The 27198-nt window shown below is 39.4% G+C and overlaps 1 protein-coding gene across 1 annotated transcript; it reads right to left on the bottom strand.

Moving 5' to 3' along the window:
• Window positions 1–272: 272 nt before the first annotated feature.
• mmp25a (matrix metallopeptidase 25a) lies at window positions 273–13712 on the bottom strand. Its single transcript, XM_010867165.4, has 10 exons — window positions 12974–13712; window positions 8623–8755; window positions 8249–8396; window positions 6256–6566; window positions 5537–5716; window positions 5332–5422; window positions 5104–5186; window positions 3565–3714; window positions 2925–3206; window positions 273–570 (listed from the first exon to the last, which is right to left on the bottom strand). Exons 1-10 carry the CDS (start codon window positions 13073–13075, stop codon window positions 326–328), a joined length of 1725 nt encoding a protein of 574 aa, XP_010865467.2. The 5' UTR covers window positions 13076–13712; the 3' UTR covers window positions 273–325.
• Window positions 13713–27198: the final 13486 nt, after the last annotated feature.

The raw sequence follows: 27198 nt of genomic DNA on the forward strand, positions 1-27198 counted from the left end.
AGAGGAATTTGAGTCAGATATCAGTCAGGCTACATGGTTCTATGCATGGTTGAATAGGCTTAATATGTACAAACCAGGTTTCCTATTTGTTGTGGTTCAGTATGTTTTGTTGGGGTTTTCCAATTATGTTGTTGGCATTGTTTGTATTGTGATGATGGGTGCTTAATCAGAGAATCCAACTTTTGTGTTGATATGGCCCCATTGGTATTGTATTTCAACTTTTTTTAAAGTTTGTTTTAACTCTCTTTGACAAATGGGCAGTTGTTTGCTGCCTTTGAAAAAAACAATACAACTTCGTAAAAAATGCAATAATAAAAAGAGGAAACTAATTTATGGAAGAAAACAACAAAATAAAAACAGATAGTATTAGCCAATGAGATGCCTGTATTGTCACTGTTCTGCTACAGTCACAGTCTCTGTTTGGTCTCTTCGGTAAGTGGCTGGGAGTTGTTACAGGAGCCTCACATATCATCCAATCCACTGCTGTGGATTTTGGAGTGATATTTCCCTGGTTCAATTCCCCACTCTTCAGCACCCAGTATGAAGTCTCTTTGAAAAAGTATGTATCTCCTGAGGGGATAAGGGAAGCAAGTAATTAGGGAAATTTCAAAAGATTACAATATATGATCTGGAAAATGTGTGCATGTGAATTTAATAAATACAACTGACATTTGATTTGTCAATTGCTATGTTAACCACAGGACTTTACTAACAATGAAGTGCTTACATACCCTGATTGCCATAGAAGGCAGATCCCTCCCAATAACCGTCTTGGAGTCATGTTTAAGTTCTCCCAATAACCCTGTTGGAATCATGTTCACATTCTCCCAATAACCCTTCTGGAATCATGTTCACATTCTCCCAATAACCCTGTTGGAATCATGTTCACATTCTCCCAATAACCCTTCTGGAATCATGTTCACATTCTCCCAATAACCCTTCTGGAATCATGTTCATGTTCTCCCATCTACCCTGTTGGAGTAATATACATCTTCTCCAAACAACCATTTCTGGTTCAACCAGGCCATTTGTAGGAATCACCTGATCTGGATTATCATGCCATGAGGGCATGGAAATAAAGATTGGATGCATTTTCATCGCTATAGGAACATTTGACCTAATAGCCCACATACATTTTACATTTGAATCATTTCGCAGTCGCTCTAATCCAGAGCGATTTACAGTAAGTACATATATTTTAAGAGAATTAGGTGAAGATCACACAGCTTAGTAGTGGTTGAAATAATTATTGCAAACCCGGTTGTCAAGGGAGAGAGTAATTCAATTATTTATTGCAGCATTAGTCGTGTTCATTAGGTTAAGGACCTAGTCTTCCTTACACAACCTCAATCTCATCCCACTCAATCTCTTCTCACTGTAATGTTGGTTACAAGCTGATATATACATTGAAGGGTGTGTCTACCTAGCAATGATCAGGTTTCCAAGACAGTAACCCCCATTCAGGAATTCTGTCACAAATTACAGTGAGCCAGATACTGTGACATGTGTCAAGGAATTGTCGGGCATATTGCATTTTTCTGGCATTGGTGCAGTAAAGGCTTCTTTCTGGCAACTTGACCAGCTCATTTTTGTTCAAGTATTGTCTTAAAACAACCACACAGTATTTTTACAGAGCAGCCGGTTTATCTCCTGAGGTTACCTGTGGGTTTTCTTTGTATCCCGAACAATTCTTCTGGCTGAAATCTTTCTTGCTTGGTATCAAGAGATCACCTCCCGAATTTTCCACTTATTAATAAGTGATTGAACAGTACTGACTGTCATATGAAAGGCTTTAGGTATATTTTTATATCCCTTTCCATCTTTATAAAGTTCCATTACCTTGTTACACAGATCTTTTGACAATTATTTTCGGCTCCCCATGGCAAGTATCTAGCCTGTTCAGTGCATCCACATGGGAGCTAACAAACTCATTGACTATTTATACACAGACACTAATTGCTATTTAAAAAGCCACAGGTATGGGAAATTCACCTTAAATTGCCATTTTCTCCAGTATGTGTCAGCTTGTGTGTCTTTAACAAGGCCAAACATTCAAGGGTATGTCAACTTTTGATCAGGACCATTTGGGTGATATCTGTTTCATTATGATTTAAAAAGGAGTCAAACTACAATTTGATAATACATGGCTTCATTATGCATGATCAGTCATATTTTCAAAATCAATGCCAAAATTTTACAATTTCTGCCAGGTTATGCAAACTTATGAGCACAACAGTATCAGTAAATGTAATTGATGCAAAGAAGACCAAACAAATAAGCATAACACATTATAAGCAAAATGTGGTGGTGGCAGTAGAAATATTTTAGGTACTCAATGAACAGGTGAGTATAGACTGAGTGATGAATCACCTTGCGCAATAAATAACTACTCAATAGTATATGTTAAAACAAATGGTGCTGAAAAAAAAGTATTGCTCTCAAATCTACAGGCAGAGCTATGGATGCAAGGACAAACACTCCGTGATAAAAGAGAGATTGTGGGCTGGATTCAAACCCAAAGTGCAAGGGCAGCACCTTAGACCACTGTACCACCATAGACGACATATGCATAATTTATTAAAATGTAATATAGCTCAATATTTGAGTTGTTTATTTTAACTTTGTAGACTTACAGACAATTAAAGAGGTCATTCAATATTGCTGGTAAATTGTATTACTTCACAATATAGACTGCTACACAATCTATTGACTTTTGTACTTAAAGCTAAAAAACAGATGTCCGTGATGAGGTGAGGGAGAGAGGGTGTTGGATTCACTGGCACAGCAGCCATCCTTTTTAAATCATAATGAAACAGATATCACCCAAATGGTCCTGATCAAAAGTTGACATACACCAAGCTACCACAAGGAGCTGCCCTTCTAGACAATTATAAATATGTATTAAGAAATGCCACCTCCCTTACCATTTCTCAGGCTGATGATGTCATCTGGGTCAGAGGGCACCCCAGACCACAGGGAGGCCCTTTTTGGGTAACCCGATTCCTGTTTCCTCTCCTGGCCTGTTTCGTCGAATCTCCAGTATTGCCCTCCGCTGAACACGTATGTTTGCCCATTGTGTGCCCACACAAACACTGCCTCGACCCTCTCCGGTGCCCGACCCTCCGGAGTGTGCAGGTTCCAGTCTTGAAGTGGGCGTGGGTACCCTGGCAGAGAGTTTGTGTCTTTGAAGACCCAGTACTGGTCTCCTGCACCGAGTAGGTTGAAAGCAGAACAACTTGAAATATATAATTCATCAAATATTAACCAAAACAGAAGGCTCTTATTTGGGCATTCAAGCACTACTCAGACAAGCACCTACCAATAAATAATTTACAATTCTGAATATTATATATTTTGTGGCCTCGGCTAATCCAGCGGTCTATGTACTGCGGCATGGGTTGCCACAGAACATAGACTGGGCCACTGCACATCCCGCTAAAACTCCTGTTTTTCACCACTGTCTCTATTAAAATAAAGCATGAAATGCCTGAAAATGTATGAAAACATAAATGGTATAACACGCTGTACAGTTTATATCTTTTGAAATGGTTTTGCATTCCTTACCAATGAAAAAGACAATGTGTCCATTGCTCCTTTCATAGACTGCGTCGATCTGGTCCAGATGTGGAGGGAGGCCTACCCAGAAGTTATGAATTAGAGCCGGGGTGAAGGACAACAGAGAACGCCCCTGCTGAACTCGCCAATAGAAAGCACCTAAAAAGGGAGGAGAGAGGATAAAGGAATAGGCAGAGTTTAGGAGTGTGCATGTTTAAGGTGTACTCACTATGAATACTGTTCATGCACACTGTAATAATCACAATTGATTCCTGGTCAGTGTGAAAACTCAGTGTATTTGTAATATACACCGATCAGCCATAACATTATGACCACCTGTCTAATATTGTGTAGGTCCCCCTTTGCCGCCAAAACAGCCCTGACCCATCGAGGCATGGACTCCATTAGACTTCTGAAGGTGTGCGGGAATATCTGGCAACAAAATGTTAGCAGCAGATCCTGTAATTTGTAAGGTGGGGCCTCCATGGATCGGACTTGTTTGTCCAGCACATCCCACAGATTCTCGATTGGATTGAGATCTGGAAAATTTGGAGGCCAAGTCAACACCTTGAACTCGTTGTTATGTTCCTCAAACCATTCCTGAACCATTTTTCTTTGTGGCAGGGCACATTATCCTGCTGAAAGAGGCCAATGCCATCAGGGAATACCGTTTCTATGAAAGGGTGTACATGGTCTGCAACAATGCTTAGGTAGGTGGTACATGTCAAATTAACACCCACATGAATGGCAGAACGCAATGTTTCCCAGCAGAACATTGCCCAAAGCATCACATTGCCTCCACTGGCTTGCCTTCTTCCCATTGTGCATCCTGGTGCCATGTGCTCTTCAGGTAAGCGACGCACACGCACAGGGCCATCCACGTGATGTAAAAGAAAACGTGATTCATCAGACCAGCCCACCTTGGTCCAGTTCTGAAGCTCAGATGTCCACTGTAGGCACGATGCACTGTGGGTTCTGAAACCTTTCTATCAGAACCAGCATGAACTTTTTCAGCAATTTGAGCTACAGTTGCTCGTCTGTTTGATCGAAACACGGGCCAGCCTTCACTCCCCACATGCATCAAAGAGCCTTGGCCACCCATGACCTTGTCAAAGATTCACTGCTTTTCCTTCCTTGGACCACTTTCGATAGGTACTGCAGACCGGGAACACCCCACAAGAGCTACAGTTTTGGAGATGCTCTGACTTAGTCATCAAGCCATCACAATTTGGCTCGTCAAAGTCACTCAGATCCTTACACTTGCCCAGTTTTCCTGCTTGTAACACATCAATGCTGAGGATCAACTGTTCACTTGCTTCCTAATATATCCCAGACACTGACAGTTGCCATGATAACAAGATTATCAGTGTTATTCACTTCACCTGTCAGTGGTCATAATGTAATGGCTGACTCATATTTCAGGTACCAAAGTCATTGTTTACGCCGCAGTGTTTCCCAACACCAGTCCTCCAATACCGGGTATACTGACACTCCGTAGCCCTCACACGTCTTTCTAGAGTTGACAACAACATTTACTTTTTTGCTTACCCTTGAAGAAGAAGACTTCCCCTCTGATATTGGCAACAGCATCAAATTTCCCCACACAGCGATCTGGCAGATCAGGGTCTGGGCTGTGTAAGGGACAATAAGGGAGAATCTACTGAATCTTAAAGATGTTGTGATATGTTAAGTATTTTAATTGGAATAGTAGCAGAAGTAGTTTTAGAAGCAGCAGCAGTAGTGTTAGTTATGGAATTTGCTTGGTTCTAAACCCACCGTGATGTTGGTCTTGGAGGGGAAAGACTGGGCAGACGAGGAAGATCAGGACTGGTTGTGGTGAAAGTGGGATGAGATGCAGAGTTTTTACCTGTGAAATACCATATTGCTATTTTTTTTACATTTGCTTTCCATCTGTGTAGCGCATATGTGTATTTTGCTAATGAGCCACATAAGAGTTGGTCTTTGTTTTGTTAGTGTTTACCATAAATGGCCTGTATGGCCAGTGTATCATCATTAGGTAGGGTATATCCCTGGATGCCCCCTACCGTCCCCTGGTAGTATGGACTCATGATGGAGGGACTGGAAGAGGAGTGTGAGAGGCCCAGGGCGTGACCAAACTCATGCACCGCCACCGTGAAGAGATCTGTGGTGCCAAGGTCATCTGACAGAGGAAGAGAAATAGACCAACTGTGTGAATGAATTTAGCGTGTGCGCTTTATTTCATGTACGCTAGAGAATGAAAAAGACGGATTAAAAAAAAGGTGATGCAGGTGTTGGAGGAGGTAAAGATGGAGCGAAGAATGAAGGAGAAAGAAAGGGAAAGATCTTTGGAAAGACAGGGAGAGAGTAAGAGAGGGAGGAAAAGACAGAGAGAGTAAGCAATCAAAATCTCATGATGCATTCACAGTACACACTGGTTGTGTGCATGTACTATAATAACTTTGTGGACCACAAGTTTGGTAAACCGGTTGCAAATCAGAAAAAGGGAAAAATCTTTGCTGGCCCTCATTTAGAAAAGGAGTAAGTTTAGTCTCATGGTTATATTGGGGTTTAGGATTAGATTTAGGCATTAAGGGTTAAGCTGATTAGAAAGGGTTAGGTGTATATAATGGTCTAGCATGGTATAGTAGGCTTAGGGTTGGTCTAGTTTGAGTATATGTGTCTAATTGTGTCATTGTGTGTTACGCCTCTTGCCCTCACCTCTGTACCCATAACTCCACAGCTCATCATTGTCAAAGTGGGTGTCCCCCGAAATGGCCCCCATTCCTGGGAAGAAGGCGTGAGCCAGGGTGCCTCCTCTACCATCAAAGGAGTATCCATCCTCATGGTAGGAGCTTTGGAAGGAAACCCTAATATCCCCCTCTTTATTCGGGTGGTCTCGGGAGGAGAGGAGTTGGTGAAAGTTGAGGGGGGTCTTGCTGCTCCACACACGGAGGGCGTGGGTGATGATGTTGTCCACCAGCTCAGGATAGAGAGAGGAAGACCGGGAGGTGGACGGATAGCTGTGTATACTGGGAGGGGTAGAAGGATTAGAGGAGATGGAGGAAAGTAAACACTATATAACTCTCTGTGTTGATTTCCTGGTGTCTCCAGGGCCATTGTGGACTCTTGAGTTCAGAAGATTCTCTGATCAGAGGGTGTGGGAGTGCTGAGAGGACAACGCTTGTTTTTTGAGCACAGCCCACCTTTTCCAGCGGCATTATGTGTAGGAAGCAAATCAGTAGCGCAAATAGCAGACAGTTCAAAGCAAAAAAAAATCTGATTATTGTGTTTGGCAACAAAAATAAAAGAACAAGTATTAGTAAAGAGCTGGATTCTTGGGCCCTTAAAACCAGGGATCAAGTGCGTAATCTTGGTGTTCTGATAGACTCAGACCTCACATTTAACAGTCTTATCAAAGACCAAAACAGCATTCTATCATCTAAAAAATATAGCCAGAGTCAAAGGCTTGGTGTCCCAAAAAGACCAAGAGAAGCTCATCCATGCTTTTATCTCTAGTAGACTACTGTAATGGCCTCTTAACTGGACTCCTGAAAAAGACTGTAAAACAGCTGCAGCTCATTCAGAATGCTGCTGCTAGAATGTTAACCAGGACCAAGAGAACAGAGCACATCACTCCGGTTCTTAAATCTTTGCATTGGCTTCCAGTCAGTTACAGAATAGATTTCAAAGTGATGCTTTTAGTTTATAAATCTCTGAATGGTTAAGGACCCAAATACATTTCTGATATGTTTGAAGAATATAAACCTAGCAGGGCTCTTAGATCCATGAACACAGATAAGCTAGTAGAGCCTAGAGTCCAAACTAAACATGGAGAAGCTGCGTTTAGCACTTATGCTATACAAAACTGGAATAAACTACCAGAAGATCTTAGACATGCCCCAAACTTATACATTTTTAAATCCAGGTTAAAATCACTTCTCTTCTCACGTGCCTATGACTGAGCACGTGCCTCTAGCTTCCTATGTTTTTATCCCATTTATCTTTATATGTTTTATTTTTTATTATTATGATATGATGTATGAATTGATGTATGATGTATGAATTGTGCTATATAAATAAACTTGCTTGCTAGCTTGCATTCAGAATCTCAGGGGGTGGTGAGACAACCACATGGGGTACCAGAACCACAAATCCCACAAATATGACAGGATGTCTTTATGTGCATTAATCACTGTAGAAGAATGCTATATCAATTAAATATTAAATGTAATTGTCTTCATTGAAAATAGAAAGTTGTTTTTGTTTAGTGTCCATTTAAAAAGCTGCTTTAATTGAAAATGAGACATGGTGAGATAGAGAACTTACAGAAATAACTTTAAAATGGGAATACATCATTAAATGTATATAGCACACCTTTTGACCAGGTACATTTGTGTGGCAATGTATCTCTAGAATGGATCTGCTTTTGGGCAAAATGTACTCACACGTACAAGCCATCCAGAGTTAGCAAAATACACTATATACTCTCATAGTATGGATTAAGTCTGAGATGGATTGTAAAGCTAACTGTAGCTCAATATGTATTGTCCCACTCTGGTATTTCCCTGATTAGGCTTAATAAAAGTGTAATAAATTAAATGGAGACTATGCTATGTAAACAGTTGATCGCAAATGTTTATTTGAAATCTGGTTACTATTGCCATCCAAAAAACTTGTGTAAGTGTAGTATTTTAGAGCTACAGAAAAATACCTCCAGGTGATATCCTTCTTTTCCCATCGTAGCCCAGTCAGAGCATATCTCTTTCTCCTTTTCCTCCTCTTCCTCATTAGGTCTTCCTTTCCAACAATGTCAGGCAGGGAACAACGAGGGGTACTCATCAGAGATATAGTGGGATTGTCTGAAACAGAGAGAAAGAGAAACAAAGTGGGAGTGAAAGATTGGAAGGGATTGCAATAGGAGAGAGAACAACAAAATGGGTGTGTGATTTGGAGAAATACAGATTTATCTTATACAAGCCTAATACATTAAACATAGATTTTTCTTAAATATGGATAACTGTAAAAATATTTCCTGATCCAAACATCATTACACTAATGGAAGCAAAATATTTCTAAGCAATTTACCCAGTATTCCTGTCTCCTCTAGTCCACCAAACCTCTGCATCTGGCGGAGGGCTTGCTGGATGCCCTCCCTGGTTTGGAGTCTCTCTGTGCGGGGGTCCAAAGGGGGCAGGTACCCATATCGACTCAGCCAGTCCTCCAAACAGAATGCAATTGGAATTATTATATTTTAACAAGGAACTCTTGATATTGTTTTTTAGACCAATAATATAAGCTTAGCCCAGTTGGGGGGCGCAGTTTGAAAATGTATGCACTCACTATTGTTAACTGATCTGGTTGTGAATTTTGGCTAATTGACTTACAGTAACGTTCAAAGTTTGGGGTCACTTAGAAATGTCCTTGTTTTTGGAAGAAAAGCGAATTGTTCTTGAAAATAACATCAAATTTACAGTATCAGAAATTCAATGTAGACATTGGTAACATTGTAAATGACTATTGTAGCAGGTAACTGAAGATTATTTTATGGAATATCTACATAGGCATACAGAGGCCCATTATCAGCAACCATCAGTCCTGTGTTTCAAGGGCACGTTGTGTTTGTTAAACCACACTTTCAATGCTTGTTTTTTTATTTGGGTAAGCTTATAGTAAAACTATTTTTTTCTGGGTAATAAAACATTTCTAATCCAGTCAAATCCAAACCTCCAATTGGACTGTTAATTTGTTACTGTGAAGTTACATTATATGTATATCTAAAATGTACTGTGCCCTGAAAGAAATAAGACAAATCAATATCAAAAGGAGTGAGGGTCTAAACATTCAATGAATGTTACTACCTGGACAAGTTAGGAACTTCCACACTTGCAGACATCCGCTGACAGCTGACAGCACAATAGGCTTCTGAAATTAGCATGTGTTAAACGTAAATTGTGTTCCAACATTGATGTTGGTGCTGAAAACCTTTTGTAAAAACTAAATCTAGTTTGCAAGCACAATTTCTTGCAAAAATGAATTCAGTAGTATTCAAAACCACACCTAACTCGGTCAATAGTAGAAAGATTGGTTTTACATACAGTATGTTCAAACCACACACAATGGATAATTGCAGTAAAAGATTAAATGATTAAATATGATATTGATGGAATGGTCCGAGTGCAATACGAGTTTTGTGCATTTTATGGCTTACGTGGCTATAATGAGTATAATGATTCCAGCGATGATTCCACAGTACGAGAAAGGTTAACGATTGCAGTTGGGGGTTAGTCAATGAAAAACAACTATTAGTGGTGAAGATTTTAGCTATAAGTTGTTTAGCATAATTATTTGTACTCTTTAAAAAGTACTTTTGGGATATTGCACACTAATGCAACAAGGTTATTGAAAGGTTTTTATTTTTCATTTTCTCCCCTCGAAGATTTCAGTTTGTTTTCTCAATTGTTCTCATTACGTTCTCATTATAGGTCACATTAAAAGTGGAAGAAGTTCTGACATGATTTATCATTGTCTCATTCTTTTACATCACAAAAACCTGGCATTTTAACAGGGGTGTGTATACTTTTTATATCCACTCTACATTGTAATGAAATTTTGAACTAAGGTAAATTTGAGAAATGTCTGCTTTTCTATTGCTTAGTATGTAACTATTTTCTTTGATTGTGACACACATGTCTGTGACCATCTGTTCCTCTGCTTAAACCAAGGAAGGTTATCTGTCCTTTGCTCCTTAGGAATGTAGGAGAGGGGGATCTGGTATTTGCCTAGGGGGCATAACTGACTGGTATTGTTAGATTATAAGGTTACTCATTAACCTGGGCATCTGTATAACTCATCAGGGCATCTATTGTCTGTCTGGATTCTGTTAGACCTCTGTTAACCTCAAGAGGTTACCCATGTGGGGAAGGACAGCTTGCCCCTTGTGTGAAGCCTAGGTATTGACAGAACAAAGAGAATGTGTTTTATTTGACAAGACAGATGGGCAGCATCTTACCACACCACTTTTTCCACTATAAGTACTGATGATTGTCATGTATTAAGTTAGAGACTCCTCAGATGATTATTCGGTAAGCATTTGACGCGTCTCTCTATTTGCAAATAAACTATTAAATTGTGCAAGAGAATTTTGTCTCTGTCCTTACTCCTTTAAAAGTTCTGATCGATGAAATTGTAATCACAACATACATTGGTTAAAGTTGATTGTTTTTCTTTTAAAAAGGTATGTGATTTTGTTGCCTTGCTTACAAGGCCTGCACATTGAATGAAAATCATTTTATTGAGCATAAAGTCTGTTGACTGGTTATGACTTTCAGCTTTTGGATGTAAAGAGCTCTCAACATCAACCTCTTGCATTGCTGTGACACTGGTAGGACTGTAAATCAGAGCTCAGCTGACCTGCGCACTTCTTTTGTTCTTTGTTGGAAGCAAACCAAAGATCAGAGGGGAAACAGTGGATGCCAGACTGAAAATCTGCCTACTCTCTGAGGAACAGTTGTCCTTGTTAGATAGAGACACATTATTTATGACTGGTCTACTGAAAATGTTGAGGAAATCTTTAATGGGCTATTAGACTGGGGTGGACAGTCCTCCTGTAAGATCTGTGGCAGGTCTTGACCTAAAATAGGGAGTGTTTTCACCATAGCATTTGGAGGTGTGAAGGAGACATATCTGGAGTATATGACATGATCAGAGATGATGAATGAATCAAAAGAGTGAACCTTTTAGACTGTCACACATTTGCACCGATTCTTTTTCCTTTGGTGTGAAACCTTTTTGCATGGGATGTCCTCTGGTGCGACACCTTTTTTCATTCTAAAATTCATGTCATCAATGAAGTGCAGCTGGGTCAAATAAAAAACCTCAATACATTCTGGAATGACTTGGTAATGTTAGTCAAGTACCGAAATGAAATGTTTTATTAGGACAGGTTCAAAAACATAACACTCAATAACCCAGAAATATTACTAAGCAAAAATCAGCCACTAAGGTTGAAAATAGCTTATTTGGTAAGAGCATTGTGCTTGCAATGTCATGTTAGTGGGTTTCATTCTCACGAAAAGCCAACTGCCATAACATTACACTTCTTCTTTTGGTACACATTAATCTTTTGGGTAACACTTTATTAATGAGAGTCCCGACTGTCTACTGACTATCTATCTAACAACCCTAACTCTTATCTATATTTTAACCTTTATGCTATCCTTAATCTTAACTCTTACCCTAAACCTTATTCTAAACCTAACCTTAACCTTAGCAAGCAGTTATTTATCAACCGATAGTTTAAAAATAAAAATGTGGATATTATTAGTAACTACAGAACATCCGCAGATTGAAATTGGGACTCTTTTGTTAAAAGTAAATTGTTTGAATTACCCTAAATTAAGCAAATAAAACTTTCTTTCTTTCTGGTAAAATTACATGTTGCAAAATATAATGGTATGTTTTTCCATTTTTAAATGCTGATGCATCAATAGTATAATATGCAGCATCAATGTAAAGAATTTACCTTTGACATTTTATTCATTTAACAGGTGCTCTTATTCAGAGCAACTAGTTATTGGAATCACCTTACATGAGAGAACTACATATAAAACTAAAATATTCCAGTTAACATTGGATGTAGCAAAGAAAGGTATAGTAAAAGAAACTGATGTAAAAGCACACCTAAAATGAATGGAGAACTACTCATTTAAGATGCCAAAATGCTAATTTCATCTTGTTTTTCGGAAATGAACTTTCAGAAGCCATACAATTGGAATAAGTTTGTGTATGTACATGTGGATGGACTGTACAATAACATTTCAAGAATGACAAATATACACATGCATGCATGCACACACTACTGTGACACTCCAGTATTCATATAAACAGGCTCAATTCCAAAGAATACTGTAAACATATTGTTATTTGTTGTTAATCATAAGTCAGTCCACATGAATTCAAGTAACATGGGTAATTCATTTAAGGTTAAAACACTTACCTGCAAGTTTAGAACTGATATAATATTTAAGGACAACAAGTTAATTGTCACAGTCAAATAGTTAATTGGGATTGGAAGTATGAATCTGGTTCCCCAATTCCAGCATACAACATATTATGCCAAAGAGGGCATTTCAACAATGCCTATGTATGAAACAGTTTTAAATATAACTCATATGTATGACATATGAATGAGGGAATGTCATCAATGTGTATAACAGTGTGGCACCATGGTGTAGTGGTAACAATCCCAGCGTAAGTCAGCGTAAGTCTCCATCTACACAGCCATACTGTTCTCCCTCCAGTCTGCCTCATATTCTGTCTGTTTATAGTATGTGAAATAAACCCAAAGAAATATCCTTTAAAACAATGAATGCATTTAATGAAGGATATTGTATTGGTTGTTATTATTGGATTAGAAGCATGAAGTTTCCTTACTTACCACTCCACGAGAGTACTGGTTAGCTGTTGGGGCACAAAGCCCGAATGAGATGGTTGCAAGAAGCCCTGCTCCACTCATCAAGAGAATATGACTGTAAAGCATAACTAGCGCCACAAGGTTTAATATTTGCTCACGGCGTCCTCTGTTAAAGATGGGCAATGCAGGATGTCTGTTTCATTCCACAGTATGTGGCCACTTGTGTCAAATGCTTGGTTCAAAACCATTGGCTTCCCATAGGTTATTGAACCTGAGGCCTCTTGTGTCCTCAGGATAACTAATAAAACTAATAACGAACTGGATACTTATAAACAACCTTTTTTCCCTGAGTAAGAGGAGAAACCGCAAAATGGAGAACAGTTGAAGATGCTTCTCAAGTGGAGGTCTTGTCGGTTTGTTCCTCTTGTTACGTCCCCTGAGACTAGGCAGGGCCTGAGCATGGATGAACACTGTATGGATCAATAGGACAGACTAATGGTCAGCCAACCCTCCCCCTCACATTTTGTTCTTGCTCTCGCCCACTCCATTCTGGTAAACACACTTTCTGTTTCCTCTCACACTGCAGAGCACATCCTTAGATAGACATACTCGCACTTTGCAGTACACATTTCATAAACCAAACCTACCTTCTTCAATGAGGTGCCAATCTCAAGGTTAAAACATAATACATACTGAGAAGATGATGTCATTGGCTTACACATGTGACTGCCAACTGGCTTGTGAGTACCAGCTACCCACATGAATTCACCAGAACACACCACACAGACACTCCAAACGCACCGCCACATATCTTTTGTTTTAAAATCTGAAATATTTTTATCTTTGTGTGTCACCCCTGCAAGAAAAGAGATGAAAGAGAGAGAGAAAGAGAGAAGGGAGAGTATGAAAGCAAGAATCTGTGAGAGGATAAGAATGGAGGGGAAATGGGGAACGAAGGAAAAAAGGAGGGGGTGATGAGGACCTGAAACAGTGGGTTTCACTTCTTCACTTCCTGTTGGCTGGACGTCATGTTAACAGGTTACAAAACAATAACACCCTCCTCTGACCTGCTGAGTATTGTATATATAAAAATAGATGACATAGAGGATGTTTATGAAGATTTAGACAGAGGAATACAGCTGGGGATTTACAGAGACCATGTTCAGAAACAGAGTTATGAGAAATAAAACCCAACCACCTGTAAAATATCCAGAAATGCATGGGTAATTTTAACAAATGCCAAATGCCCAACCAGTGAAATAAATCATATTAGTACAACGTAATGGAAAATTACGTAATGGTTAATTTTCAATTACAATGGTAAATTACCAAGCACACACTGCTATGCTTGGTCATGGCAACTAAAGCTGTTGGTCTGCATGTTATTCATAAGACTTTCCCATAGAAAACTTAGAAAAAGTCTAACCATAAACACTTTCCCAGGCTTTCTTTAAATAACAACAAAAACATTTTTGAACATGCACAAGAAACTTTGAAACTGCCCTACCGGTATTAGTTTATACTATAGAAAATAGATTGAATCAATAAAACACCAGCAACCTTTTTATTGTAACAAATCATAATAAATAATGTGTTGTTGGCAGATCAACAGCACATTAACATACATTTGTCAATAATTAATTAAATTATACAATGAAAAGAGGAGCCTAGAGGCACCTCTGCAGTAAGGCCCAGACTGTGGCCCGCACGCGCATAGAGATGCCTTGAGGCACCCCAGCCAGGACATGACACATCAATCTGCTCGGCCCAGAATGCCTTACTCCATGATTGAATGTTCAGTCAAATGTTGCCTATTTTAAAATGTAAATATTGCTATATTTAATCTCTTACATGTGATATTGTCTTTGTCATATCTGTAAAGTACACAAAATGCTGTTAATATTATCTCATCAGGACGATTGTCAACATTTATGTTTCAAATAGCGCCAAAAGAAAAGTATATTTGCTTATATTTAACCAAAATTTATAAAAGTCAACTTGTCTCACAGATAGTTCCATGGTTATCAAAACGGCAAGGTGGTGTAAGCCTAAATTACTTATTTGAAACGATTCTAAAAATCCCCAATGGAAAAATTTATGGAGTAAGAACCGAAAGGACCCCTTTTCCAGCGGTGCCACAGGTGTTTTCTGGGGATAATGACACATACTACTTCAGTCAAAAGGCCACATTTATGCTGAAATAGCCAATATATGTAACGGACGCCCAGCACCCTCTCCGGTGCTCCACCTCGCCGACATACTACCTCATCAATTATGCTGCCAATACACTACTGTTCAAAAGTTTGGGGTCACTTGGAAATGTTTTTGTCCATTAAAATAACATAACCGAAATATATTGTGTAGACATTGTTAATGATGTAAATGACTATTGTAGCTGGAAACAGCAGATTTTTTATGGAATATCTAAACAGGCGTACCAAGGCCCATTATCACTCCTGCACGTTGTGTTTACTAAGCCAAGTTTATAATTTTAAAAGGATAATTGATCATTAGAAAAATCATTTAGCACCACTAGAAACTGTTGCGTTGGTTAAATAAGCCTTCTTTACACTAGTTCAGTATTGTAATGATACCAGACAGAGGCAGGTACAGTGGATATAAAAAGTCTACACACCCCTGTTAAAATGCCAGGTTCTTGTGATGTAAAAGAATGAGACAAAGATAAATCATGTCAGAACTTTTTCCATCTTTAATGTGACCTATAACATGAACAATTCAATTGAAAAACAAACTGAAATCTTTATGAATGGTGAACAGGACACCGTGGTGCGTTCAGGTTGCATGGAGGCTACTGAATCGGGGAGGGAGCTGGTTTCTGAATACGGGTGACGTGAATGGGGACGTTAACGGGGCACAGACCTTAAAAGTATCTTTAGCATCAGCGTTTGTGGTTTTCACAAGCTAAAAATGGCCAAAAACAAAGAACTCATCAGTCTATTATTTTTCTGAAAAATGAAGGCTATTCCATGTGAGAAATTGCCAAGAAACCGAAGATCTCACACAACAATGTATTGTACTCCCTTCACAGAACAGCGCAAACTGGCTCTAACCAGAATAGCAAGAGGAGGGAGAGGCTCCAGTGCACAACTAAGCAAGAGAACAAATACATTGGCAGCTTCATTAAAGAGTGCCCGGAAAACACCAGACTCAATGTCAACAGTAAGGAGACAACTCCGGGATGCTGGCTTTCTAGGCAGAGTTCCTTCTCTGTCCTGTGTCCAGGCAGGGGCAAAGAGGGGCAACACAACCAAAGAGTATCAATCAATCAATCAAATGTATTTATAAAGCCCTTTTTACCACAGCAGTTGTCACAAAGTGCTTTTACAAAAACCCCAGCCTGAAACCCAAAGGAGCAAACAACAACAGTGTTGATTTTCAGTGGCTAGGAAAAACTCCCTAAAAAGGCCAACATTTCGGAAAAAACCTGGAGAGGAATTAGTCTTAGAGGGGTGACCAGTGCTCTTCTGGCTGTGCCGGGTGAACATTAATAGTAATAATTAAATGTAGGCTGAGTCCAGAGTCCTTTAAACTTAGTCCAGGTCAGAAGCATGACCAGATGGACAAGGACAGGGACAACCTGGCTAAATGGATGCAATTGGGTGTATGTTCAGTGTCTGAAATGTTTTTGCCCAACGTTATGGTGCTGTGAATTTATGTTTTTTGTGGTTATTAAAAGCACCCTAAAATCTCAAATTTGATCCAAAGTATATCATTATTATAGTCCTATAAATGTGTTATAAACTTAGAGTTTGACAAACTCATTTTACATCAAATAGAAATATGTGCAGCCCTATTTGGTCCTTGAACCAAAAAGTTTCCAGATTCACAGACACATAGTATATATAAAGGAATACTTATTGCTTTTATGCATTAAACAGTTTGTCTATTTCTCCTGCGAGTGAAGGTATTTGTTAATAAAAAATAAGGTTTTTGGGGGGCGCCTTTTTGGGGTTTGGGTCTGTGTTCTTTTGCTTCTGTTAATGTTTTCTTTTTATTTGCCAGTCTGAGTTGTGGCTTTTTCTTTGCATTTCTGCCCTCGCAATTCACACTATAGCCTGTCTACCTTCAAATAGATACAGCCTCAGCATTCAGTGTAATTGTGTGCCGGAAGTTTACAGAATTTTCACACCTTCAAAATGTCCACTCAGCAGACCACACATTTGCATAGACAGTCACGCAAAATAATTACAGGGAACATTGCCCTTGACCCAATGTCAAATTTTTCTTCAATCTGATACTAAAAATGTGTTATTGTTAGATGACACATTTGAGTACTTATGAAAGCAACGTAAAACTATGTTGCTTTCATAAGTACTCAACCCCTGTGCTCTGTTGGCTCCTGCAGGTATCACGGATGACATTATTGTCCTAACATGAACATAATTACCTTAAAATTGGCCTCCACCTGTGAAAAATTACAGACCAAGATGACGACGCATGTGCATCGTCCACCCAGTTTTTACAAATTAGCAGTAATTTACCTAATAGTTCTTAGCTTATTCACACGGTACAGCCTAGTATACACTCTATATAGCCAACAAGAACTCCTGTACATCGGAGCGGGACAGTCAAAGTGTGGCCAGAAGGGTAGTTTCTACAGCACCAGACTGGAGTTTGTTTTTCCACTCAAGCCATCCTTGACATTGAAACATGTGCTTCCTCTGTTCTGGAATACATCAATGTCTGCACCAACAGTGTCACCACCCATAGACTAATGAAAACCTTCCCCAACCAGACGCTGTGGATGAACAGAGAGGTCCGACAACTGCTAAAGGCAAACAATGCTGCTTTCAGATCCAGCGATGCAGCTACAGCTCATCCAGGGCCAACTGAAAATGGCTAAAGATGACCACAAACTGCGGATTGAGCAACACGTCCACAACAACTTTGAACCCCGACGCATGTGCCAGGGCATCCAAGCAATCACTGACTATCCAGTGATCAATCGCTAGCTATTGTGGGATTGTTGACGTGCTGTACGCTGCTTGCTGTTACCTACCTGGCTAACTGCCAAACATTTTCGAATTTACTCTATATAAAATAATTGGTTAGATTCTACTTTAAGAGTTGACCAACATAATATTTTCATATCTATTTGACTTTTTACCAACTCTATTTGGCATAATAAATGGAACTACTCGCCCTTGAACACCCGAAGCTAAGTACCACTATTATGCCTTATCATTGTAGTGGTTGGAGTTTCAACATGGAGGAGAACTATTGTCTTCATGTAAAGATAGCAGAGTTCAGACGCAAATGTCAGGCAAGGATTATGTTAATGAAGAAACGGAACAAACAGCATCTGTGCCACCAGGAAGAAACAATAGTGTTGTTAGCCTTCCAGCACAGCTCCTGCAACTGGGCAAGAACGTTCTCTTGGTCACAGGGAAGAAATGCCATAGACCAGTTAAACCTGTGTCGCTGCTACAGCCGACTTACATTTTCAACAGGTTTTCCCTACTGGAGTTGGAGTCAAGGCCTGAGCCGTCTTCGGAGGGGAATGATCGGCATGCATTTTCTACCGATGGCCCGGAAAATCTGAAAACTTTAGTCATTGGCGATTCCATTACACACAGTATTAGACTAAAGAATCAGCCGGCAATCATACACTGTTTACACGGGGGGCAGAGCCACCAACGTATCTGCAAATCTGGGGCTGGTGCTTGCAATGTCTAAAACTGGCAAGTATAGAGAGTACAGAGATATTGTTATTCACGTTTGCACCAACAACGTTAGGATGAAACAGTCAGAGGTTACAAAGCAGAACATCAGCATGTAAGGTAGGTAGTGCTAACAATATCAACCTTATTAAGATAAAGCCCTACACCTCGGTCACAAATAAAAATGACTATTATCTCAAAATGGGACTCCTAAATGTTAGATTCATTGCTCCAAAGGCAGTTGCAGTAAATTAATGAGTCACTGATCATAACTTGATGTTATATGGCTAAAGCCTCATATTTTTACTGCCCTTAATGAGGCCTCTCCTCCTGGCAATACTAGTGATCATATCACCTATGCATCCCGAAAAGGAGGGGCTGTTGCTAATATTTATGACAGTAAATATACATTTACTTTTAAACTCACCACTGGTTTTCATTCTTTTGAAGATTTACTCTTGAAAGTTAACCAGGCTGATAAATCGTTTTACATAGCTAATATTTACAGGCCCCCAAACACAATGTTCCTCAATGAGTTTCCAGAATTCTTGTCTAAAGCCCCTTGAATGTAAATTAAGAAATTGAGAATTTTGCCAATACTGCACTTGCCCATTATAACTGCAATTTATGTGCACATATGTTGTCAGGACATGCACAGTGAAGGTATACTGTATAAAATACACATGGGAGATTATGAGGAATTCAGCAGAATGTAGATTGGAAGAAAGAAGGTTTTCAGGCAGAAGCTAGAACACACAACAAAAAAAACGTTTTGACTCTTTGTATTCTGTCATGGACAGGCTAAAACTCAAATATTGATATTCTAAGCTGTACACACATCCTATGGTTACCTAAACATGTCAACATTACCAGACAAAAATTGGGGATTGATAGACATAAGTACTAGATCTGGGCAGCAAGTTTAGTAAGTGGTGTCAAGAGCCGTTTCCAAGTGTCCCTCTACTTCAAATCTGTATAAAACATCATTCCACTATTTGATGTACATCTGTAATGTTTTGAATGATATTTGTTTAGTATAGTAACCCATTTTTACAATAAAAACACAACATTCTCATCCCAGTAACTTTCCAAGCGACCTTCAACCTGTTGCGCAACGTGGATCCATGGCGAGGCTCTCCACAGCCTGAAAAAATCAGCCTACCACTGAAGGGACAATCTAATTGGCTACTAGACTTGTCAATCCAACATAAAGCTATGCTAAACTACGCTAATGTAGCATTAGCTAAAAGGAATGTTCCACGAAACTAAGTCATCCACGCGCAATTTACCTTATTCACCGCGCCTCCATCTTGAAATCCAAAACGAGGCTAGGGGGGTACACTCTAAACCGAAAGTTCATTGACAGAGCGCAGCAGCGGGCGTCTGTCATCATGGCGATACCTGTGTGGACATCAAATCTTTCATGTCTTCCCGAAATAACAGTGGACTATGTCGAAAAATGGGCCAATAAGGACTGCATGATTCCCCGGGCTGTTTTGCTGAAAGGATACAGCAACTGGATCGAGGGATATGTGCACGACGTGGAAGGTAATGCACGGACGATCACGGCTTATTTTCTGAAATCAACATTAGTTAACGTTAATTTAAAAGTTAGCTTGTTAGCTAGATAAAACAACAGGACGTGACAACATTACAAGCTGATGCTAAGCATTGTTAAGATATTTTACCCAGACTGACTGTTATTTTGAGTGTTAACAATACATTATTTTACCAACAGTCAAGAGGAGCGAGACAGTCAGTGTGAAAGCTAAGTATTTTCACTCAATGCAAAAAACGAGGCACCTTACAACATTCAGGTATCATGACTGTGGATAAACTGCTCAGTTTGCGGAGTGGTGCCACTGCTAGAACAAATACACTTGCTAAACATTCAAATGTTCATCTTGTTCGTTCATATCAACAGTTCATCTTGATCGTTCATATCAACAGTTCATCTTTCCCTGCTAGACTACAAATAACATGTTATGTGCAGTTGATGTGATCTTTAGCCAAAAGTGTATTGGAACCATCAGTCAAAATAGCTTGTTTCCAATGTGTCACTACAAAGCAAGGCAGGGTGCTACTGTTGGTTATTAAAATTAATAAATATTAAGTATACGTTAATTTGTTTACAGGCATGGGTTGCTCAGTTCCCATAGCGATGTTACGTAGGGTTGGGGAAGGTACTATTCAGGTCTCACAGGTAACACAGATGCTAAAAACGAATCAGTAATGTTGTCTACTGGGATGCACGAACCCAGTAAAATGGATGTTACTGTTTATACGTAGTTGTGTGCTTAACATGGTCTAGATTAGCAATGGTTATTATCATAAACAGGCACAGATCACGTCTTGTTTATATTTTGCTGTAAGACACGCGGCAGGATGTTAGCTGACCAGGTTAGTAAAAAGAGCAACAACTTGCTTAACGTTACCCCCGAATCAGCCCTTCGCTTGTTATAACTTAAAAAGGACCGGTTCGTGGCTAATCAAGTCATGTCTATTTAGCCAGAATGTTTAGATCATAAGGCGTTTCTCAATGTCAAGGAAGGATCCTTCGAAGCCAGAATTTGAAGGATGCTACGTCATCGACGTCCGTCGAAGGACCGTTCCAATGTCGAGGATCCTCCGAATCCTACCAAGGACTGAGTCCTTCGTTCGGAGAATTTCCCATAGACGGCGAAGGATGCATAAGTGCATCCTTCGCGGCCCCAAATCACCCACAATCCAATGCGCACAGCTTTTGCCAGCTTGTAAAAATTAATTAAATGGCGGAACTAAGCGGGGAGTTGGAGCGGCATCGCTGACGGCGAAATAATAATTTAAATGTAAGTATCTTTAGTGTTTGCCGTACATTTGTTATCACCGTTAATGTGTTAAATGTAAATGTAAAGCTTAACGTTAAAGCTTAACGTTTTAATGCTGGTACAAATAGCTATCATAATTAGGTAGATATATATAACGTTAGCTAACTGAACCTATCTTTTAACATTAGTCTATTAGCTCGCTTGCCGTCTTTTTTACCATTTGTGTTTGTAAAGTTTAATGTCTGGTGGCATTTTCATCGCTTTTTATAAGCCGTTAATGTCACGGCACGTCACGTTAGCAGATATTTTGAAAATGATGTGTTTATCAGTTGTAGCTTCAGGATGGTAGGTAACGCTGCACCTTGTTAACTTCACTAGCAACGTTAAATGAAAGCTAAAATGTATGTGTAGTGTCCCATGTTACAAGTATAATGTTCTGTAACGTTTCGTTATAGCATTCATAACTGTAAAATTTTTTCTTGTGTTTGATCTCTGTTAACAGGGACTAAGGAACAAACGTAGACTGTCACTGGGGATGGGGAAAGCCAAAGACAAGCAGGGAGACAGATGTTGAATAGATTATTTGCTATATTTGAGATTGACATTCTAAAAATAAATGCATTAAATTAACTGGTTTGTCTGTGTAATTAATTTTTTGGGTGTGTATATTATATAAACTGTTGTTCAATGTGTATTTTTCCATCAAATTGTGATCTGCACATAGGAAACTTGTAGCTGAATAATTATTAAGATTGTACCTGTTTTAATAACTCGTTAAGTATACAAGCTCTAAAAAGACATTAACGAAACATATATTTATTATAACATTTATTCAAACATGGCTGTACACAAGTATATTTAACATGAAGCAGTGATCAGACTCAGCTGCCGATGATGGGGATGCTTCCAGACTGTAGACAGAAGGAGAAAGCTTTAGGTTAGTCTAATTATCCAACCTGTTCTGGTAAGATAACAATTGTATAAAGTATATTTACACATGCTGTAACATAATGGTCATTTCTTCATCATGGTCTTCTCTGACAACTGCTGACCATTTGACACACTTACACCTACCTTTACTGTGTTAGTGGGTGTTTATCAATGGTGTTATTATGACTTTTCCTATGTTGGTTGTAGCTTGTGCGTTTACAGTACTATTTAACCTTTCTCACTTGCAGTTTACTGCTTATCATACTGCCTGTGGCAACCTTTATTAGCAGGTAGCGTTTACCTTGTTGTTCATGTTTTGCACCTCATTTGTCTGAAAGCTAGAAGCTACTGGACAATGAGCTAATGTTACATACATGCAGTAAACTACAAGCTAATGTAAACGGTTAGCCACTGAAAGTTTAATGTAATTAAGATTAATTAATGCAATTCTCCTTACCGGTAAGTGTTATGAAAACTACAAACATTAACTCCCACGAGTGTTTACTTTATTGACATGAAATTAATAACACAAAACGACCATTGCTTATATTATAGCTTATTAGTTACCTACCTTCGCACGTTGCGGGCAAAGTTGTCGACAGAGTATTCTCCTCCTGCAAGCAGACTGACGCTGATTCACCTCCTCCATCGCAACAAAAAATTGAACAGCACCGTTTACAGTTCCAACTCGATTTCGTCCAGTGTTTTGAAATGTAGCGCGGAAAAGAGGGCGAAACATTTTCAATGACGCAAGCATGCAATGACGTGCACTTGCTAGCCTGTTCCATTGTACGTGTTCTTCGAATGCTAAGGAGGAGCCTGTCCTAGCCTCTGAAGGATCCTTCCTTGGAAGGACTAGTCCTACCAAGGAAGGATCCTTGACATTGAGAAACAGCTAGAGACTAAAAAAAATGGACGACGCCCTTTCGCTCTTTTCCATTGGTGAAAACTGAAGCCGCCAGTGTCCCGATACGGCGTTGTCATCTTGGACTTGCGTCTGCGCAGATAGCGATTTTGGGACCAGTTCTGCGCAGTAGTTATGCGTAGTAGCGAGCAGGAAGTAAAGCCGCGAAATCAACGGCCCCACCCCTGTGCCCCGCCCTCACTCTCCTTTGCAGAATGCGCATACCGTAATCAATCGCAAGTCCAAGTACAGTACAACCTTGGCTTGTTAAACCTAGACGATATGTTATAGCCTAACTTACATCATGTTTAACCTTAATTTAGAATAGGCCTAATACAAAAATAATTGGTAACTTCTAGCTAACGATCACCTGCTAGCTATTAACACGGCTATTAACGAGGCTTGTTGTCTTTTAGCTAACGTTAGCTAGCCCATTACATTTATTTACTTATTAAATAGCTTATAAATTTAAAAGATTGATTTGAAATGCCAGATCGGTTAGCACAATGTACTGCAGAACAACCCATTATGTCCATGTGAAATTATATCAATTATAGAAATTTAGAGATTAAATGTTAAGTTCCAATCTCCTCAGTCCTCCGAAGATTCAGTGGCTCCTCGGCTCAGATAGCTGTCAATCACAGCTGTGAATCACGACGTCACACCACCGTTTTTAGAGCATTAAATAACTAACTAAAAACCAACTTATTTTAAAAACAAACTCTTGAATTTACATTAGCGTGATACAAACTACAGTAAATGACAGAAACCTGCTTTGGAAAAAAGATATTTGAAGGGTAATTTAATTGTTTAGTTGGTCTCGCGTCCCATTGAATAACATGGGGAGGGCGGGGTTTATGACCTATACTGGGACCACTCACCAGGGGGCGATCGAGACGTTTTGGCTTCACTTTTCAGGGCTTGTGCGGCACGCTTGGTTTAGATAGCCATCTCTGACAGTTAACGTAAATATGGCTAACGTTAGCATCGTAAACTAATGTTAAAATCTTACCTTGAAATGAGCGACTGCGATCTCTTCTTATTTTATGAATCCATTCACGGCAAAGTACAGGATCTTTGGGGAAACGATGGAAGGTTTGACCTGTATAGGATTTCTTTCTCTTTGAAGACGTACATTTGGGGACACAACAATGCGGCGGCATTGTAGGTAACATTATGACAGAAGTCAAAGTTACTTCCGTACCCCTCAGCCTCGTTTTGGTTTAAAGGAAGTGCCGTAGGTGAATAAGGCGAATAGCGCATACTGACCACCCAGACAATCGATATGTTTTATCAGTCATACATGATCGGATAACATTGCCAATAGGCTGGTTAAGGTTCTAGGAACCTAACAATTATTTTGGTACCGAACTGGAAGCTTTATGACAAGCACAGACCAAACAAGAGCTGACCTTGTGATGAAAAAAGTTTCCAACTTTCAAATAAAGATGGCGCCTCAGATGTCTGGATCAATAAAGGTAAGTCCCAGGCTTCCAAAATATATGTCCTTATGATCGATTGAGTGTCTGGCTTCATTGCGAATTCAACTTTAGCCTCTGTTTGTCGGACAAATGCTTTGTTTACTACTTGGTAGCTGTGCCAGCAGGAGGGCTGAAGCACGCTGGGAAGGTGAAGGGAGGGGAGGGGTCAAAAATGTCTGTGTGCCCATATAAGGTAGTGAGACCAAGAGCAAACATGCTATACTCTGCCGGAGAGTGAAGATAAGCAACTTCTGAAAAATACAATTGGTTCTGAAGGGTTCTAATGGGTTTGGTACCCCAGATCTGGGGTACCGAATATTGAACAGGCTAAACTTGTAGTCATGGCAGATATTATTGAAATTTTTGGCAATGTCAATATTCATATGGAAAGGTCCAATGACCCTCTTCAAAAAGCATTTGAAGCCATAATTGACTCATTGGATTTTATCCAACATATCTCAGGTCCAACACACGGCCACATGGGAAATATATATTGTAGATCTAATAATTTCCCCCCAAAATCCTGGATTATCGGATCATTGTCTTATTACATTTACTGTTAAAACAAGAAACCCACTTGCTCCGCCAAACAATGAGTTTCAAAAGCCGTACTATAAATTCTCAGACTTTATAGATTTCTTGATATTCTTCTAAATGACAGAGTAAATAATTCTGCAAACTATCTAATCAAGGATCTAAACTCAATACTGGGAAATAATTTAGAAATGTTTGCACCACTAAAAACAAAAGAAATACGCAACAAGAAACTTGCTCCCTAGTACAAAGACAATACTAGAGCACTCAAGAAAGCCTCCAGAAAATTGTAGTGAAAGTGGCGCTCCACCCAGTTGGACGTTTTCAGGCTAGCCTGAATAGACAGTACAGTACAATACCGAAAAGCACTCACATCTGCTCTATCAGCATATTTCTCCAACCTGATTGAGGTGAACAAAAACAAACAAAAATATATCTTTGATACAGTTGCAAAGTTAACAAAAAAGCAACGCTCAACAAGTGAAGTGAAAAATCATCACCATTAGAAAACAAATAACTGACTTTTCCCTAAATAGTTATAGTCCCCAAAATCGCAGTTGTCTTGAGAATGTCCTCAACCTCCCTGACCAGGTTTCAAAGGGGACACTTGAATCTTTCGATCATGTATCGCTCGACACGTTCACTAAATTTGTAATGAGTTCTAAACTCACAAATTGTCAGCTAGACACGATTCCAACAAAATTACATAAGAAGCTATTTCCGGTGCTAGGTCAGCCAATGTTGAACATAATACATAGCTCCCTTTCCTCCGGATGTGTACCAAACTCACTAAAAATAGAGGAAATTAAGCCTCTTCTTTAAAATTCTAATCTGGATCCAGATATATTATAGGCCAATATCTAACCTCCCGTTCCTCTCCAATATCTTAGAAAAATGTGTTTCCCAACAACTGAATGCATTCCTGAAGACAAATAACACATACGAAATGCTCCAGTCCGGTTTCAGATCCCATTATATCACTGAGACTGCACTTGTGAAGTAACAAATTACCTTCTAATGGCCTCAGACAAAGCTTTTCATCCTGTTGCTTCTTGATCTTAGTGCTGCCTTTGACACTATTGATCACTCCATTCTCTTAGAGAGACTGGAAACCCATAATGGGCTATGAGGACATGTTCTACTCTGGTTTAAATCTTACAAACCCAATTCCAAAAAAGTTGGGACACTGTACAATTGTGAATAAAAACAGAATGCAATGATGTAGAAGTTTCAGATTTCAATATTTTATTCAGAATACAACATAGATGACATATCAAATGTTTAAACTGAGAAAATGTATCACTTTAAGGGAAAAATAAGTTGACTTTAAATTTCATGGCATCAAACACATCTCAAAAAAATTGTGACAAGGGCATGTTTACCACTGTGTGGCATCCCCTCTTCTTTTTATAACAGACTGCAAACGTCTGGAGACTGAGGAGACAAGGTGCTAAAGTTTATGAATAGGAATGTTGTCCCAATCTTGTCTAATACAGGCTTCTAGTTGCTCAACTGTCTTACGTCTTCTTTGTCGCACCTTCCTCTTTATGATGCGCCAAATGTTTTCTATGGGTGAAAGATCTGGACTGCAGGCTGGCCATTTCAGTACCCGGATCCTTCTATGCAGCCATGACATTGTAATTGATGAAGTATGTGGTCTGGCAATGTCATGTTGGAAAATGCAAGGTCTTCCCTGAAAGAGACGACGTCTGGATGGGAGCATATGTTGTTCCAGAACTTGGATATGACTGTCAGCATTGATGGTGCCTTTCCAGATGTGTAGGCTACCCATGCCACACGCACTCATGCAACCCCATACCATCAGACATGCAGGCTTCTGAACTGAGCGCTGATAACAACTTGGGTTGTCCTTGTCTTCTTTAGTCCGGATGACATGGCGTCCCAGTTTTCC

The sequence above is a fragment of the Esox lucius genome, chromosome 11, assembly GCF_011004845.1.
Source record: "Esox lucius isolate fEsoLuc1 chromosome 11, fEsoLuc1.pri, whole genome shotgun sequence".
Classification (NCBI taxonomy): domain Eukaryota; kingdom Metazoa; phylum Chordata; class Actinopteri; order Esociformes; family Esocidae; genus Esox; species Esox lucius.